Source organism: Protopterus annectens, chromosome 1.part1 (assembly GCF_019279795.1).
Source record: "Protopterus annectens isolate FY-2018-M chromosome 1.part1, PAN1.0, whole genome shotgun sequence".
Taxonomy (NCBI): domain Eukaryota; kingdom Metazoa; phylum Chordata; order Ceratodontiformes; family Protopteridae; genus Protopterus; species Protopterus annectens.
In genome coordinates, this window is record NC_056726.1 from 1,169,832,681 (window position 1) to 1,169,851,637 (window position 18,957).

An 18,957-nucleotide genomic window follows, 5' to 3' on the forward strand; every position below is an offset into this window, starting at 1 on the left:
ATTTTGCTCTTACAAACTTAGGAACTTGGTAACAGGTTTTGCGTTAGCATGAATTTTTGGAAGATTATTGTCTGAAACTGAAATATCTGTCCTTATATTCTGGCTCCAGCCCTCCAGGATTTGCCAGAAAAACCCCATTTGATGAGAAACAGAACAAAAATCTGGACATTCTGCAAAATCTGTACAGTTAAGAGGTATGTGACTACGTCCAAAACCACATTATTATCTATACACCAAAGTGGGCGATGTGACTTGTTACATTGCAATGCGTGATTCATCATGACTGTTATCTACATCAAGCACTATTTCTCTGTTATCTTTACTGCTTCTTATAATGAAGTTACCTGTAATATAACATATCTATCCATACATTATAATCAGTGTTACAAAAGATACACATCAGGTTATCATTCAAATGTAAACATTGTTTTAATCGCTTTTAAAATAAAGTTTTGTGTGATGTCGAACACAATTGACAGATTTGCCCCCTTCTTTGTGCTTCACCCATCCCACTTTTGAGGTTGTTCCTGTCTTACAGCAAGATGGTACTGCCATGGTTGATGATTGTTGAACATATTGTATATGGAATATGTTTTAGTTGTGGAATAATAACAGCTGCTGCAGTCACTATCATTCTTGTCAGTCCGTACATATGAAAGAATTTATGGCGGTTATTTTGGAAGCTGCAAAAAATGGTTTTCTCTTATAAATTGTTATGCCTTATGCAGTCTGTCATACTTTACACCTGTCACAGGATACTGTATCCCTTATATTATGTTGTGTTTTACTTATGTATTTATTTTTATAGTTTGGTTCTTCAAATGCTAATGATCTTGTTTGGTATTAGATTTGTGAAATGAGATTTAGTCATATGCTTGGCAGAATTCATGTGGTGATGTTCCGACTGCTGCCCCGTTAACGGAAATTTTTATACCCCAATGATACTTCCCACAGACAAGAGATATATGTTGGACATTTGATGGCTTGGAAAGATGGTCTTAGGAGTATATATTTTAGAAATATAATGAGTTGCTTCAGTATAAAAATGAATTGAACAATATGCTAAATCTTATACATGGGAAAAAAAATTAACCTCAGCATGTTTTATTTAATTGATGTAAAAAATGTACTAACAAAGTGAAAGTGTTGCTCTGCTTAGTATTTGTAGGTACTTAGCTTCATAGGTCTACACTAGGCTAATGAGCACCAGGGCCTTTATAAGCCTAGCCATGCAATCCACCCCAGTTGCATCCCTATGTATCATGGGCACTTATTAGGAAGGGGTATATTAGATAGGAACATCTAGAGTTTTTTGGGGGAGGTTGTTAGCTTGGGCCTTACTGTCTGCCTGTGTCTATCATACACATGGGGCCAGACCAGGGGTAAATTTCCAATGTACCACCCATTGATCAAGGTTACACTTAAATGCAGTTAGGGATGGCCTCTGCTTCACATGGATGGAAGGACTGTTCCAAAGCACAAGGACCCACTGAAACACATATCTGTATCACTGACCTGTATTATATATGTCACAAGCAAAATTTAAATCCTTGGATCTATTGGTTCTGATGCTTTCATTTTGAGATGTGCAAAAGGTCCATAAGACCTGGATCCAGTGATATATTGCATGCCAGGTATAAATCACCTCTCATTAACCTGCAGGAGACAGCGTATAGAGATAGGGCTTTAAGGTGATCTGTATGGGGCAATATGTTTATATTCTAGATTCTCCTGGTAAGGAACCTTTGTTTGCATTGTGATGCCCCTGCACTGGCCAAGTAATCAAGGAGTCTCAATCCTCACCATTGGCAACAGCTAGGGCATGTACACACCGGGAGGATGACAAGTACACACACAGTAAAGTGCAAGTTCACAGGCAGTATAGGGCTGGTTTCTTCCTCTTTCTCCAGATCCCCAGTAGGACTCCCCACTGGCACAGCTATAGGGTTGAGATCTCAGCTGAGTGGTCAAGCTAAGACCTCCAGCACCCTCTCTGTCCAGCCAGTGCTTCATGTCCCTGCCCAAGTAACTGACACATACATACACACACAGACTCACACACACACACACACACACACACACACACACACACACACACACACACACACACACACACACACACATACACACACACACACACACACACACACACACACACACACGCACACACACATGCTTTAAGATTTGATTTATATACAAGCACATACACACACACACACACACACACACACACACACACACACATACACACACACACACACACACACACCTAGGGAATGCTGGCACAGGTTTACTAGCTATGCCCCCTACTGCCCAGGCTATAAGGTAGTTATCACTGCCACCAAAACCCCTACTTATCAGCTACCATAAGGCACTTACAAAGGGTGTCCAGTTCTACTGTGTAATGTTACTATTAATTCAAATGGAAATTTTGACCAAGTGCCAGACTATTGGAGTGTCACCAAACAGATATGCAAGTACTTTAAGAGCTTAAATATGTCTCACAAATATCAGTCACAAAGATAGGTTTAAATATATTTAATAATAAATAATAAAAGAACCAGACAATAATCAGTAGCTCAACACAGTAACTTCAGAGTTCAAAATCACAGGAAATATTTTAAAACAACATTGCGGGACAGTCTCAAATATATACAGAAAACATCTAAACTAATCTTTACTATATTCCTATCTAAGTCTAAGAGATATACTATGCCCTAAATCTTACTTACAGAGCCAAGCAAGTGCAGAGGATGATGATGAGTGGATGTTCTTGCTAGGTCCACGACAAAATACAAAATGCAGTCTCTCTCTGAGAGAGTTCTTAAATCAATATCACGTTTTACTGCTGGGTTAGCCTGGATGACATCACTTTTTGTTAACTGACTTCAGTTTCCAGGCTAAAATAGAAACTAATATAATTTGACAGCTCTGTGTTAAAAATACATATCTCTCAGGTGTTTACCAGATCTTGGAAGTCGTAAAACAATAAAACACTTTACATTTTAAACCTAGTAATTACTTTTCTTTCAAGACAATAGAAAACGTCTCACTGTAGACATTGTATCTGCTTCTGCAATGAAACTAACTTTTACAGCACAATCATAAAGAACTTAATTTCAACTTATTTTCTTGAAGTTTTGTAAGTTAATCTTCTATGTTCCAGCAGGATATGTTGTGGTTACATTCTTGAAGCTCAATACATAACATACAGTTCTGTATAAATCATATAAATATTTACAAATGACATAAAATTATTTACAAAATTCCAGATAGCTGGGATGGCAGTGTCACAGGCATTCCAACTGTTGCATATGTCTTGTCAAGTAAATGCTGAAGGGGGCATTATAGTCAGTGATGGGTGTGATAAGGACTGAATAAACTGGCACTTTGACTTCCTTGTACCTGCATGCCATGCCTTTACTTATAAGATGAGCAACACTGAATGATTTTTTATTACCTTGGCCACATGTTGTTCAGAGGCCAGATTACTGTCTACATATGTTCCCAGATCCCCAACTACCAAGTCAAATCATAGGGATATTTTTATTGACAGAGTAATTAGCCTGGGTGACAATTTTCCAAAAAGGCATTATAATGCATGTTTTTGCATTGAATTTTAACCCATAACTTTAATACCAGTCATTTGTCTGCTTTAGTCTCTTGTGTAAGATGCTTGTGTCTGGGAGGGGCTGATTCTACAATAGCTCCCAATTTGTAGTCATCTGTGAACTTGGTCAGCCAAAGTCCCTAGATATTAGCCTTTAAGTCTGAGAAGTAGATGTCAAAGAGGTGCAATCCCAACTCAGAGCCGTGAGGTATCCCACTGATGACTGGTGTCTTAGTGGAGTTTGTCTCACCAATCCTCACTTCCTGCGTCCTGTGTGTGAGCCAGCTGGCAATCCAGTGAGTTATGTAGGGGTTTATTCCCAACTTGGTGTGTCTGTCAGCTATACCTGAGTGTGATATCGTGTTGAACTCATTAGACAGGAACAGGTAGGCAGTATGCACCATTCTCCCTTCATCCATTGCCTTGCTGACCTTCTCAAAGAAGTCCACCAAGTTTAATAGGCATGACCTTCCTTTGACAAAGCCAAATTAGGTTGGGTCCCATGTTTGAAGGTTGCTTATGTCTTTTTTATTATTTCCATGATAATTTATTCCATGACTTTGCATATTAGACTAGTCAGACTAATAGTTCTATCGTTTCCAAGGTCAGTCGATGGACCACCCGTGATAAGTCAGATAACTATTGCAGTCCTCTTTTCTCATGACACAATGCTTGTTTTGGGGCTATAGTTGAAAAGTGACTGAAGTCCTGATAGGTCATTATTTCAAGCTATTTAGGAGGCATATCAAGATATTGTCTGGACCAACTGAGGCTGTGTTTTTGGCCATAGCGAGCACTTCCTTCCTACTTCCTGTTAATAGTTGAGGGGTTAGACTAGTAAGTATTTCATGGGAGGAGGCAGGGGGTGTGTGTGGTGAGGTTTGAGCTGAATTTAACAGCCTGCAAATTCACTTTGTTGATATGCTCCATGAAGGTGGCACCACTGACCACCAGTTCAGCACACTGATGTGTGCTGCCTTTGAAGTTTTGGCATAGCCTTAGAAGGCCTTATTTTGTGAGGCTATCTTGAACTCATAATTGGCCTTGTTGGACTTAATTAGCCCTCTTAGTTTCATGTTTAATTTAATTAGAGAGCTCCTGTCATTCAGCCATGTTTTTTTTTCCTTTTGTTATTTACCCTATTAAGGTTAGAATTCCACAAGTGAGATTTGTTTTTAGCGTTTGTTTTGGGCTTACTTCTACTAGGCACAGGGCCTCAATACAGCCATTTATGGTGCTGTACAGGGTGTCTGTGAAAAATTCAGCATAGGTCGCTATGAACACAGGGTTGGGAGGGGCAATGAATTTTGACAAATTATCACTTAATAGAATGCAGTTTACTTTGGAATAGTTCCTAAATGTTGCAGAGTTTGCTGGGGTTACCAAGTTTATCTTTATTTCAGAGGCGATAGCTTTGTGGTCTGTCCTCACCAGTGAGGATTTGACACTGGGGGGAAGGTGCAGCACTCTCCCATATTGGTGAATGTCAGGTCCAGTATGTTTGAACCTCTGGTAGGCGTGCGCACTATCTGGTCAAGGGCATTTATGTTAATAAAGTCCAGGAATCACTGTGCCTGCAAGCATGAGGCAGTGTATGTTTCCCAGTCCATAATCAGATAGTTACATTCTCCCATAAATAGGATATTTGGTTTAATGGTGAGGGTCTCCAGTGGATCTAGATATGATCTCTGGGATTCCAGGGACATAGAGGATGACCTATAGCTTGCTTGGATATGATATGGGATTTTATCAATGGTAATTTGCACAGGGATACATTCCAGGGCGTCACCCTGCTTAACCAACCTAGAGTTATACTTGTTGCTAATGTAGGCTGAAACTCATCCACCATCTGTCCCTGTCCATGCAGCTGATGGGGAGAAACATGTAGTGGCTAAGAAAGCTATAACTACAAAATGAAAAACCAAAGGCAAACTGCCAATGAGAGGTGAAAAATAACTACAGTGATTCAAAATATGGAGCTGAACACTATTAGAAATCAGAAAATTAATTTTATAGTACAAAAACAAGCTGCACCAGAATTTGAGTTTAACCCATTAACACCTATATAGTGTGGAATGTCACACCTCTGGCAGCCTGCACACAATGTACATTTTAAGAATTTTCTAAAAAAATAAGTTCAAAAAGCATAAGATAAACAAGTTTAAATATTTTGTGAACAATGAAAGCTATTAAATATGTACAAATAGCAATGTTATCGGTAAGAAGTGCTCCTTGTAGTGAGACTAGTCAGTGTACTCATAGTATTTTCCATAAATACTGTAATATGTTTAATGCACACAAATCCCAAATTATATTGTCTCTAAACTTTCACAAACATATTTTCATATCTTAAAAACTACGCAACCTATACATCTATTGTTAAAATATTTTTAACCAGACTTAAGCTTTCATGTGACAATAAGAAATTCCTCTTTAGGCGCATGTTTATTGAAATATTTACAGAAATATGAAAACGTGTTTATTTGTATAATAACCAATAGAAAAATTACCAGATATCTCTCAAGATGTGCAACTTACAGAGCAAATATTACATATGTTTTTCTTCAACATCATCTAAGTTTTTAACTAATGTTATGCAATGGTTTGAAGTCACTTCGTTTTTTGAAGTATTAAGTGCATATGGAAATATTGCTTATTTTCATAATTACTATCAAAGAACTAGCAATATTTCCAGTATAGTGTGATATAAACCAGCATTTTCGGTGAATTGCTCTGTCTCCCACATTGATGTTTCACAACATGCACCTCAACAAAATGTAGGTCTACAGTTATGAAAATATGAACATAAATATAGAATTATGAATAATTAGTAGCAAACAAAGATTTATTTCTCCATTACTGGACATCCTACACTAATAATCGTAATGTTGTTTTGTTAATGACTTGCACTTTCTAATACTGCCTATTATTAGCTTGTAAGTCACTTAGTCAAAAAAGCCAGACCCAAAAACGTTCTCGATGCCATAAGGAGGTATGGGTGTTAACTGAATGAGTTAAAAGGATTTTGACATATAACAAAGTACTTAAGATCTGATCTATTTAATTAACAGACTCTAATACAAGGTGAGAAGTAACTGATTAGGTTGTTAAGATTTGTAGTGGAGTGTAAATAAAACAATATGGTCAATAGTTAATTCACGATTGCAAATTAGTTATAAATAATTATACCATGACCCCCCCAAACGTGCACACTGATTGGCCAGCGTGCCCGTTGTAAATCGAGTTATACTAATGGAAAAAGGTCCGGTCGCCCGGACTTTTTTCCATTAGTATAACTTGTTTTTTTTAAAACACTGTCTCGCTATGTTAAATGGGTTTAACATAGCGAGACGGCTTTAAAATAAGCAACGGAGATCTCCGTTGCTTATTTTAAAGCTGTCTCACTATGTTAAACCCATTTAACATAGCGAGACAGTGTTTTAAAAAAAGCAACGGAGAAAGCAAGATCTCCGTTGCTTTTTTTTAGTGTTTCGCTATGTTAAATGAGTTTAACATAGCGAGACAGTTTTAAAATAAGCAACGGAGATGTCCGTTGCTTATTTTAAAACTGTCTCGCTATGTTAAACTCATTTAACATAGCGAAACACTAAAAAAGCAACGGAGATCTTGCTTTCTCTGTTGCTTTTGCCCACAGCTCTGATGTACTGCGCAGGCGCGCAGTACATCAGAACTGCCGCGGATGCCAGACATCTGCGGAAGGGCAGTAAACAGGCATTATACTATGCCATTATTTAAGAAAAGTAATAGTTTCTTTTCTTAAATAATGTCATGGTATAATAGCAATAACCCACTTCTGGGTGTGGGTAATGCTAAATTTACCCATGGTTGGCTTTGTGCCAACCGTGGGTAAATTTAGCATTACACACACCCAGGCATGGGTTATTGCTATATTACTTTACATGTTTGTGGGATTAAGACGGAATAGAATATCTGATTGTGATATGTGGCATTGCAAGAGTTACACATCCCAAGATGCAGATAATTAAGTAGAAGCACCGTTATCTGACATGAGGCTGTTTTATTAGTGTTGTACAAACATATAATTATAAAATGGTCTTATCAGCAATCAGTGCTGAAATAACAAGTGCCTCATGCATGGGGATTACATATTATGGTACAAGGAAAAATTATATTAATAAAGTATTTACACTGTTAAAAATATTTCTATCTTTAGGGCTTTCCAGTAGTTATCCTACATATTTGCTGGTCCCATACACTTCAAAGCAAGCACCTGCTGTTTTCTCCCCTCCTTTTTCTAAATTAGTTAGAAGCATACATATAGGCTTATTGAATCGCTGTTCACCTCCCCACAATGATAGGGTGGTCTATCAAAATAAATATTCACTTTCCTTTGCCTACACAACCATTCAAAGTGTGGAACATCTTTCCCTATCATCATGAAGTGTTAAAATGGGAAAACCAGTAACTCCATGAATTACCATCCCAAATACCATTCCCATTTCTGTTTAAGTAACTGAATACTGTTTCTTATCACAGTGAATGTAATCCACATCCCTTGCTTTATTAGTAATAGTTTTCTTCCTGTATATGTCCTACTTTTTTATTTGTTATCATGCTGCCTGAATCTAACAGTCTTCTGCCATCAATGGAATATATTACAATTTTTGCAGTGAGACAAAATGACAGTAATACAATGTAGCTTCAACCATCCTAACAGATAATTTCTCACAATCTATAAAGATAACATCACTAGTATACTTTACAGAGGTTAATAGTTTTCACAGGTGTGTATGTGTTACCTTTATTAGTACAATACTGATGGCCTCCTTTCCATATTTTAAAAAGCATGCCTACAGCTGCTGTTTTTAGTCAGTTACCAACACTTGACATATTTTTTTATCACATATCTAGACTACTCAGTTTTATATAAGTTTTATATATCATTTATGGCATAAGAAAACTTTCAGACTGATTTGGGTCAATTGTATTCCCCCTTTCTTAAACCAGTAGGTAGGTATCTTTTAAATGTGTCATTTGCAATCATTTCTATAATTTTAGCTTTATTATGTTGGCCCTCAGGATCTAACTGTAAAGTTGTAAGCCAGATAGTTATCACCTTACTTCTTTGTTATGATAAAATATCCAGACGTAAAACTTTTGAGTTTGTGTTTCTGAAGTAATGCCAACTCTGGTGTTGGGGACTGGCATTTATTTTTTTTAATTTGACATTTGTTTACCGAGAAATTCCAACTGGGACAAAGTCCATTTTTCAGCGGAGTCCTGGGGAGAAATGCTCCAGATGCATGTCTTTGGAATGTTGGAGGAAACCACAGCACCCAGAGGAAACCCATGCAAATGCAGGGAGGACATGCAGACTCCACACAGAAGGCACCCCAGCCAAGAATCAGACTGGAGAACCTCTTGCTGTGAGGTGACAACACTAACCACTGTGAGGTGACAATGCTCACTGCTGTACCACCGTATGGCATAATGGTTAAGGTGTTTAACTCACAGGCACAAAATATAGGGTTTGACTCTCCCCTTTGGGAAAACTGTCTAGGCTTAAAATGGTCTGCAAGGGCAACTAGCCTAGCACTTTCATATGAGCCTGCAAAAGACATTTGTATTTTTTTATTAGTCCTGATCATCAGTGCTGTAATTGTCAATGGATGGTTTCACTTGTTCTTCAATTAACTGCACTAATGGACTCCTGCCCTAGACAGCAAAATCACATCACTCCTGGTGGGCTTACTGCTCAGAGGAGTTAAGATATGCCACAGGATTCTCTTTTGGGTTAAGCTGCTTTAATGGTGACATAGTTCATAGAGTAGCTATCAGCTTGTCTACAATGTCCATCGCTTCACTGCAGCCACTAGGGACTGTATTAACTGCTTTTCTATCTTCATCTTGGCACATAGATCTACACATAGGTGCAAAGATAAATTTCATCACACCGCAAGGCTCCTGACAACAATATAGGGGCTTTCGCAGTAATAACTTGTACCAAAATGCTTGCAGCAATCTACCACTGCGGGAAATGAATGCAGCTAAGGCCAGCCGTCTTTGAAGAAAAATGTGCAATTTATTATATACAAGTGAAGATAAGGCAGACCTTTAAAATATCATCAAGCCTTGTGGTTTTAAATGAAATATGCATCCAGTACTTTTAGTTCACTCATACATTTCTGGGAAACAGCCTTACTTAGTTGCTCCCTCTGGATCTCTTGTGGCAGGAATATTTCCAGGTTTTACTCCAACATGGTTCTTCAGTTTGGTCGGTTCATTCTCTTCCAGAGCTACTTCTGTTGACACTAACTTCCCTTTATCAAGAACAAGTCCTCTGTTTATATTACCTCAAAATACATATTTAACAAACCTGTTCTTACTAAAACAGGCAGGTTAGTCTTTACTATTAAAATGACAGATATAATTGAGCAAAACACTAACCTCGTTAAAGAAAACAGCACTCTGCATGTTTTAGGTCACAAATATTATTTACACTATTATGTACAAATTGTTTTGGGTCACAAACATTATTTTTACTATAATGTACAAATTGTTTTGGGTCACAAACATTATTTTTACTACAATGTACAAATTGTTTTGGTCACAAACATTATTAATATCACACCACTATTTACTTGTATTTTTCTAACCGGTGAAAACTATCAGACTATGGTCATTTATATGTCAAGTGGGTGAAACTACTTTGTTTTTCTTGTAGATATAATAAAGGTTCCAGTTTTCTGCACGCAACCGAACAACATTGAGCATCGCTTTCATAATGGATCAGAATTCAGAGCAGGAGATTTAATTCAGTACAACTGCTCTCCTGGGTGAGTAACATGAATAATTTGTTTTCAGGGTATCTTCTTTATTTCTTCTTTATTATTCCTCATGCTACTGCCTAGCATCAGGGTGCATGAGATGGGGGATGCAGGATAAATGATGAGGCATCAACATGGCATACATGTTTAGTATGATATAAAACAGAAAAAGGATTGTCAATGTATACGTCATACATCTGTAAATTACAAATGTGGATCTCTTGGCTAACTAAGGTTGTACATTACAATAAATTCATCCTCAAGTCCCCCTACAATATGTAGATGCTCCAGCTGGAACTCTCACATGTCAACAACTAGTGATAAAAAAGGCAATATTATTACATTTGATAAACAACATTTTCTTCTGTGTTATAGTACAGACAACACCCCACTCAAAATGAATTTGTGGTTAGAGACCTTGGAAAATGGTTATATAATTCCCTTGCCTTTGAGCACCCCATTGCAACAGTGGTTAAGATATATTTTTGCCTAGTGCAGCTGATTGCAAGAGGTATTTAATCTAGAGCCAAGAAAGTTCTTATCCATCTTTATTCCATCTTGATCAGACCTATTATCAAATAAAGCATCCTGTCTAGGTATGCATCTTATAAGGCACATCGAGCAAATGAAAAGACCCTAGAGGTTCTTCTCTTAAAGAAAAAAAAGGGGGGGGGACTTAAAAGAAGAGAAGAAGAGAGCTATCTGGAGAAGGTGGAAGCACTATCCCTTTATTCAGTGTCCTACAAATTTCATAAGGGTGATCTGTGTCTTGCCTTTTGGGTCATTAGTGATCCCATAGTCCAAGACCTCTTAAATCTCTACAAATCAAACAGTTCCACTAACACTAGAACCAAAGATCTGAACTTGCTTCAGCAAATAAACAAAACACAGAGGAGGGATGAATTTGTCATGCAGTTCTTTCCTCTTCTCTTGGATAAACTTCCAGACCAAATTAAGCAATGTGCCACACTTTCTTCATTTAAAAAAGGGTTAGACAACTGGATGGGTACCAACAAATACATCCCTGGTATGCCTGGCCTGTTGCTCCTTGTAAAAGAAGGTGAGGTTTAAGCATAGATACTGGTAAGGCATACATGACCACTGGACCCAGCTGCCCTGTATATTCTATGACTGCATAATTCTAAGATCATTATATGGCTTCACTTTATTTAGTATATTAATTGAAAGACATCTCTGAATATCTTGTAAAAATGCAACTTTGCTTGGAATGGGAAAAGTAAACAGCAAATATTCAAACCCATTTTAGTTCTTTATATCAGTGGTAGTACTTTGATACTGCTGAACTCTGTGGTGCATTTTCCATGTACCTCCACCCCTGACTGAGCAATCTCAAAATTAGTATATTCACAGATACATGGGTGTGAGTGTGCAGTGCCCTTCACAGAAGTAGCTGGCTTGCACTCCTACAAAATCATGTTTTTATATTTTTATAAAAGTTGACTTTCCTTTCTCAAAGTCATTTTTCTGACATTTTCTGGTGTGATCTTATTAAGTCCAGTTATTTACTATGAATCCATCAGTGTGTTACCATGTAGGTAATGTCACATGCATGCTTGTTCTTTTACCAAATGTTCCAGAAAACATGTGCAGTTTCACTGTATAATATAGTTTGAATGGCAAAGTAAAAGAAAAATTTGCATCCAGAGCTGGATAAAGAATTTAAAGTTTAAGTCACCGATTGTAATTTTACTAAAAGGAGATGCTTTGCCAAGTGAAGCTCTGTTTTTCAGAGCTGGCTATGAGAACATCTGCCATCATGGAAAAATGATCTGTTATGTGTAGTTTCATATTGACAATTATCATCAGTGGTGCATACTATAAAGACGTTAGAGACTGTGATAACATAACACAACATACATAACATAACATAATATAACATAACATAAATATGGGACTTTGGAATCCATGAAGCACTGATCTGGTATCCCAACATGCAGCCACAACAGCCTACAGGGCAAAGTAAATGATTAGGAATAAAGAAAACCATTCAGAATGTTGCATCCTGACCGCAGCAAATTTAGCAAAACTTAAAAATAAAAATAAATAAAGTCCGCTTTTCAGAGGAAAGGTCAGTCCAGTTAACGGTTTAAGCAGAACTTTATTTATTTTTATTTTTCTTAAGTTTTGCTAAGTTAGCTGCGGCCAGGATCTGCTGTCCTGAATAGTTATCCTTGTCTTTAATCTTATAAATATGAGACATTGAGACATGCTAATCTGTCTGTCCTATTGTTATAAACCCATGTCTATCATGTCACTCTGTAGTTCTTCCACATGAAATTAAAATCATCACTGACTTACATATTTTAAAAATAACTTGGAAGTATGAATTACATATATAATAAAAATAAGATGCCAAAATGAAGCTTGGAAAACTTAATAAATGTGAAACTTTTTTGTCTTTCCATGAGCAAGGCTCCATCAGAACTAAATTAGCAGACAATTACATTTAATTTAAATACTCACTGTCAAGTATGTGCTTCAGTCAAGCCAACCAATCAAAAAACTGATGCTGCACACAACTTACAATACCCTTAATTATTAGATAATATCAACTGAAATAAAAAAATATTAAAAATGTGCAATATAGGATTACTTTCTAATCAATTTTATCATGAAGATAAATAACAAATACTATCAGAATAAAATGGGTGATCACTTAAAGCATAATAAAAGGCAAACAAATATTTTTTTCTTTAATCACATGTTAGACTTGAGTTGCTCATATCCATTAATATGCTTGAAGTGTTGGTGGTCCACCATGGCATGCTGAACGTATGAACTACAAATACCACGGCCCCAGTTCCAACAGACTTGCTCTCAGTGTAAGTAACCACTTACACTGAGAGCAGCTCTTTTGGAATCTGGTCCCCCACAGTAAGACTATTTAAAGACAGGCCTTAAACAGAAGAAAGTCACTTATGCTGACAGCAATTCTTTCGGAATCAGGGCAAACTTATACCGAGAGCAATTCTATTGGAATTTTTCCAGAAGGTTTTGTCAGAACTGGGGCAGTATAATGTTTAAAAAAAGTATGTTTCCTATTTTAATTAACTGTTTGATTGCAGGATTGTATTTTTTCTCTGCTATGTAGAATTTTGGTGTGAAATAATCAGGGTAGTCATTTAATGCATTTTCTTTTGTCTAACTGTTGCATGCCGTTCTGAGCATCTATATCACGTGGTCGAAAGCTAATAACAGCAAACAACCACAACTTCGAAAACACTGGAACTCGAAGTTGAAATTGTGGGGGGCTATGGCCCCCACACCTCCCACTAAATATATATACCAACTCCGAGATTGCACTACAGTAAGGAAAGGGCAAATATCCCTATCTACACTGTAATGCGACCCCACAATAACAACTTTAATTTCCGGTGTTTTCAAAGTTGTGCTCGTTTGCTATTATTAGCTTTCAACCACTTGATATAGACCCCCATTGTGTAGTTTATTTTGCAAGTGTTGTTTCACTGTCATTTTTTTTTTTTTTGAAAATCTTATTTTGGATCCGAGTTGTATTACTTCAAATTCATGATTTATATGGTGGTGGTGGTCTATAGCTGGTATGTTGAAAGTTTGCATTCATAACCTCTTTTTAACAATAAACATCTTTACTGAAATATCACTTTTGACATAAACAGTCATACATTTATATAAATGAAAACAAACCATACTGATATATTTTCAGTTGCAAACATTATACATCACATATAATCTTCTGTACAGTTATTCCCAATCAAACAATACATAGGCTTACTCAATTCCTGCCTTCCCTTAAACCTATTTCCTCCTCTAAAACCTTATTCCGTATATATTGTTCCCTGAATTCCCATTTTTCTATGTACTTTTCTCCTGCCCTTTTCTAAAGATCCCACTTTCAGTCCATTCATCACTGGTACTATATTCACTACTTCTAGTAAGGCTTGTTTAGACCTCAGTTTCCATTTTCTACTAATTGTTTTTTCAGCAGCCAGCAGAATTAAACTCAGAAAGGTCTTACTATGTCTAGGCAAATTCAATTCTGTATCACAGCTCAAAAAATTATTTCCTTTCTTACACCAGTTTACCCACTCAGTATTTCTAACAGAGTAGTCTGTAGAGAAATTTTAAAGTCTGACAATTTATTCCATTCCCCCAAAAAATATGCCCCCAGTTACCTCTTTCTTTCCCATCACATCTGTAACATTTGCAATCTACCTGAGGAAAAATTCTTTGCCATCTGCTTGGGATATAAAATACCTATGCAAAAACTTCTAAGTAAAAATTGTAAACCTTCTACACTCTTTTGCATATTTCAGCCACATACATATATCCCCTGCCATTGTTTCTTTGTGAATTGCTTAATCTCTCTTCACAGTTCTTTCTAACCTCCTCTGATTGATTCCTGTCTTTATCATACAATATTTTTAAGCCCTAATAATTATCCCTTTGTAATAGCAGCTTCTGTTCTAGATTCTACTAAAATTTCTACCAGTACTGGTCTTTCACTTTGGATCCCCCTATTCCTTTCGCTTTGCACATATTTTGATATCAATCCTTGATAGGGAAGGCAATCTCTAGGCTGCAGTCCAAATGAATTCTGGGCCTCTTCCCATTCTATTACTTTTCCTCTCTAATTATTTGCTTCCAATACCTTGGTTCCTTTGCCAGTTTTCTCCAGTAAATTCCAGCCTTCTCTTGCCTATTCTCTGTACACCTAATTGCAGTCATCCTTATTGGCAGAATCACCTTTCTCCATTCCCTTGTTGGCTTAGTTCTTAGTATACTTTCTGCTACTTCATTAATATAATGTTCTGTATGGTTATTGGTATTCTCCTCAAGAATCTGCATGCAGACTCCCAGTCTCTCATTATTTATCTAGCCCACCCCCACAGTTTCATCACCATCCCTTTCCACTTTGAATTATAGCTTTCTGCTTGTGCCATGTTTAGAAGCCTTAACTGTGTATCTCTGAAGTCCACCTTCAAATCAGTTACTCCCAAACATTGTTCTATTAGAAAAAACAAATTATCCCACTTAACCCTTACCCCCCCCCGTCAAATAAAATTCTTCAGTTGTTTATTAATTACTGTCCATAACCTCTGGTTGATAAAAATATGCCTGACCTGTATATAAAACTAAAGGGACTAAAATATTTTCACTGCTTGAATCTATTTGCTCTCATAATCCTAAGTTAATGTAGTCTTACAAGTAGTTTTTTAAATTCATGGAAAAAAGTACTTTTTTATTTTACTGGCTTTCTGTTAATGCCCTCAAATTTCCTTTGTAACAGTTTTCTTTTTTTTCCTTGAAATATTTTTTTAATATGTTGAAATTGACTGCACTGCGTAGTCTTCTTTCATTGCAGGTTAGAGACAATAGTCAGGGGAAAATGGATTCCAGTGAGATTTTGAAGGCTGTGAGGGGAGATGGAACATGTGACTGAATGTGAGGTATATGAGGCCTGTATATTCTCGGCTGGAGCGCCTTCTCTGTGGAGTCTGCATGTCCTCCCCGCGGTCGAGTGGCGTTCGAAAGACATGCGTGAATGGGCGTGTCTTTGTTGAAGTTTGGATGTCAGGCTGGCATCTCAGCACCGTAAAAATCGACTGCCAATCATTAGCAGACCAGAGTTCTGCTGTGGCGACCCCTAACCGGGAAAAGCCGAAAGAAAAACAAGTAACATTCTGCCTTGCAAAAAATAACCTTTGATTCACTACACTGATTATTTCATACCAAAATTCTATTTAGCGATCTGATTTGTCAGTGTTCCTAGCCTATTTTACAAATACTGTTACAAGTTAACCAAACTATTTATTTAATAAATATATATCTTTCCATTTTGCATTTAGATTTCAGCTTGAAGGAACAGACATCAATTACTGCCAAGAAGATGGATTGTGGAGATATCCAGAACCAACATGCCAAGGTACACTGGAAGCACTTAATGTATTTGACAAAGTTTAGGCTTCCTAAACCTGAGATCAGTCTGGAAAATAAGAATACTACAATATTGTGTATTGAATATGCCCAGCCCAACCAACACACATGAAATCATGACCTACTGTTCATGAAAAGTTGAATATTGAAAGGAGAAAATCTCAAGTGATAGAACAAAAAAGAGAGACTCATAAGACAATGAATTGTCACATAGAGTGATTAACAAAACAATGACTGCTTCGGTCCTGATAAAAAACCCATATACAGCATTGCATCAAAAAGACAAATCAGAAACTCGGCTTACTCTACAGACATAAACAATACCTAGCCACTGACTCCAAACAAATTCTAGCTCAAGCTTTCCTCCTTCCTTGTCTACTATATGCCTCTCCTATCTTTACTCATCTACAAGCCACCTTTCTAGCTAAACTCCATCAAACCTATTACAGTGTTGCAAGATCTGCCAGTAACCAACCCTATAAATTACATCACTGCCACGCTTTAAAATGCTGGCAGCATTTCCCTCAACACCTGCTTCTCTCCCAGTTGCAACTCACGCACTCTTTGCTTTCTAATTCATTAGTCTGCCTCTCACTTTCCTGCCTTATATCCCTTTACACTGCCTCCTGCACTCTCCATAGCTCTGACTAGCACCTACTTAACACCTACAAACCCAATAAAAATATTGACAAACTTCTTTACAAAAAACAGTGTGTCCCAGGCTTGGAAAAAGCTGCCCCCTAACATCCAAACCACTACTAGCACAAACCTCTTTAAATCCAAACTCAGAAATTTCCTCCTAAATGCCAACACCTGCCATTGCCAACATCCTATGTAACCCCCCCACTCCTCCCACTTATACCTCTTTGCAATCTCTCATATTGGTACCTAAGCTGTCTTCTTTGCCTCCTTTCTAAAACTTACAACTCACAATCTGCTTCTTATAATTATATCTTGCGCTCTGAAGACAGCAGCAATACCAAGTATATTTGTCTCTCACCTACATATATCTTCATACATAATAGTGAACCAATAATAACGTGTAACCTCAATTGTGTATGCTCATTTGTTCTGCCTGTAATTACTATAGAACATTTTTATATGCCTGTAATTTAATTTTCATTCTAGTCTGTCCAAAATTTGTATTTCCTGTAATGCATACCATTTCTTTTGTAATGTTTCACAAATTGTATTGTATTGTATTGAACGTTGGAGTTTTTCTCCTCTGGTCTCCACTGAAAATGGGCCACTGACTCAGTTGGACTAACCCAGTTAACAAATGACAAATAAATAAATAATGTCATTGCATCTATTATTAGTTTCTCAAGCATTTCAAAACCTTTCTCCCATTTCTATCTCTGTTCCTAGGCTACATCCTGCTGTAGCAGTTTTCCGGGAGGCACAGTTATCTCAAACATATTATGTACAAACATTGCAAGATACTGTATCATTGCTAGAAATAATACTTTATTATATTCTGACTTTGGCATTTCCATTCTTGCTTTCATTTTTGTATATCAGTCAATCTGATATTAGAATATGGCCCACGTATTTTATACCGCTTTCTTTTGTTTTATATTTGCTGTTACTTAACTTGACATTATGTTGCCTTAATCTATTCAGCAGCTGGGACTGTTTCATTTCCTGCCCTTGTGTCTGACCCTATACTACTAAATCATCAGTTACATCCTTCTTCTATGCGTTTGATACATATACAGCAGCTCTTTGGAATCTTGAAGCCTACCAACCTAGTAGAACCACATGGTTTTGAGCTATTTTACAATTATGAGATAATTTGTCTAAGAAATGCACTTAGGTTAACTCCTGAGCATCTGAGTTATTGCCTACAAGGCAGGCTACAGTGGGAATAGATAAATTATTTTAACTCCATTGCAAACAGCAAAGATCTTTCCACACCAGGCACTGCTGATGACTATAAAATGCATTTTGTATACACACACATACACACACACACACACACACACACACACACACACACACACACACACACACATAATATCTATATCTATGTATTTATAGAAAGACAGATAAAAAATATCCACAAATATATAGAAAGATACAGATAGAAAGGTCCGGGAATAGAGAGACAGAGAAAGTGAGACAGACAGACAGACAGTCATTCAAATGAAGATAGAGGTAAAAGCAAAGATTTCCTTATCTGCTAACTGAATGTTATATATATATATTTTTCTTTATAGCTATTCCAAAGCCTTCAGTTGTCTGTATGCAGCCGAACGACATTGAACATGGCTTCCACAGTGGATCAGAATTCAAAGAAGGAGACACAGTACAATACAGCTGCTCTCCAGGGTTAGTATCATTTAGTCTTTATTTCTTTTGTGTCATTATTACTGCATCCTATATACACGGTCATCATGCCAATACATTGAAAGCAGGGGGAACATTTTTTTCCAATGGATCACGAATACTGAATAGATTCAAGGTGATATAATATAGAAATCCATGTATGCAGTAGATCACTTTTAGAATGTAGCCATGTAAAAAATGTGTGTTCTGCTGCCTTGTTGGTATTTTGAGCTCACACACCAGCTATGTCACCACTTTGCCTTGACATTCTGT

The 18,957-nt window shown here is 37.0% G+C and overlaps 1 protein-coding gene across 2 annotated transcripts in view; it reads left to right on the forward strand.

Moving 5' to 3' along the window:
* The window catches only part of LOC122809180 (beta-2-glycoprotein 1-like), a 235,783-nt gene that overhangs the window by 156,204 nt on the left and 60,622 nt on the right, over positions 1 to 18,957 (forward strand). For both annotated transcript variants that reach the window (XM_044080486.1, XM_044080494.1), the window contains exons 4-6: positions 10,317 to 10,428; positions 16,269 to 16,345; positions 18,576 to 18,687. In XM_044080486.1, the coding sequence (XP_043936421.1) occupies positions 10,317 to 10,428; positions 16,269 to 16,345; positions 18,576 to 18,687 (301 nt within the window). The remainder of the gene's footprint in view (positions 1 to 10,316; positions 10,429 to 16,268; positions 16,346 to 18,575; positions 18,688 to 18,957) is intronic.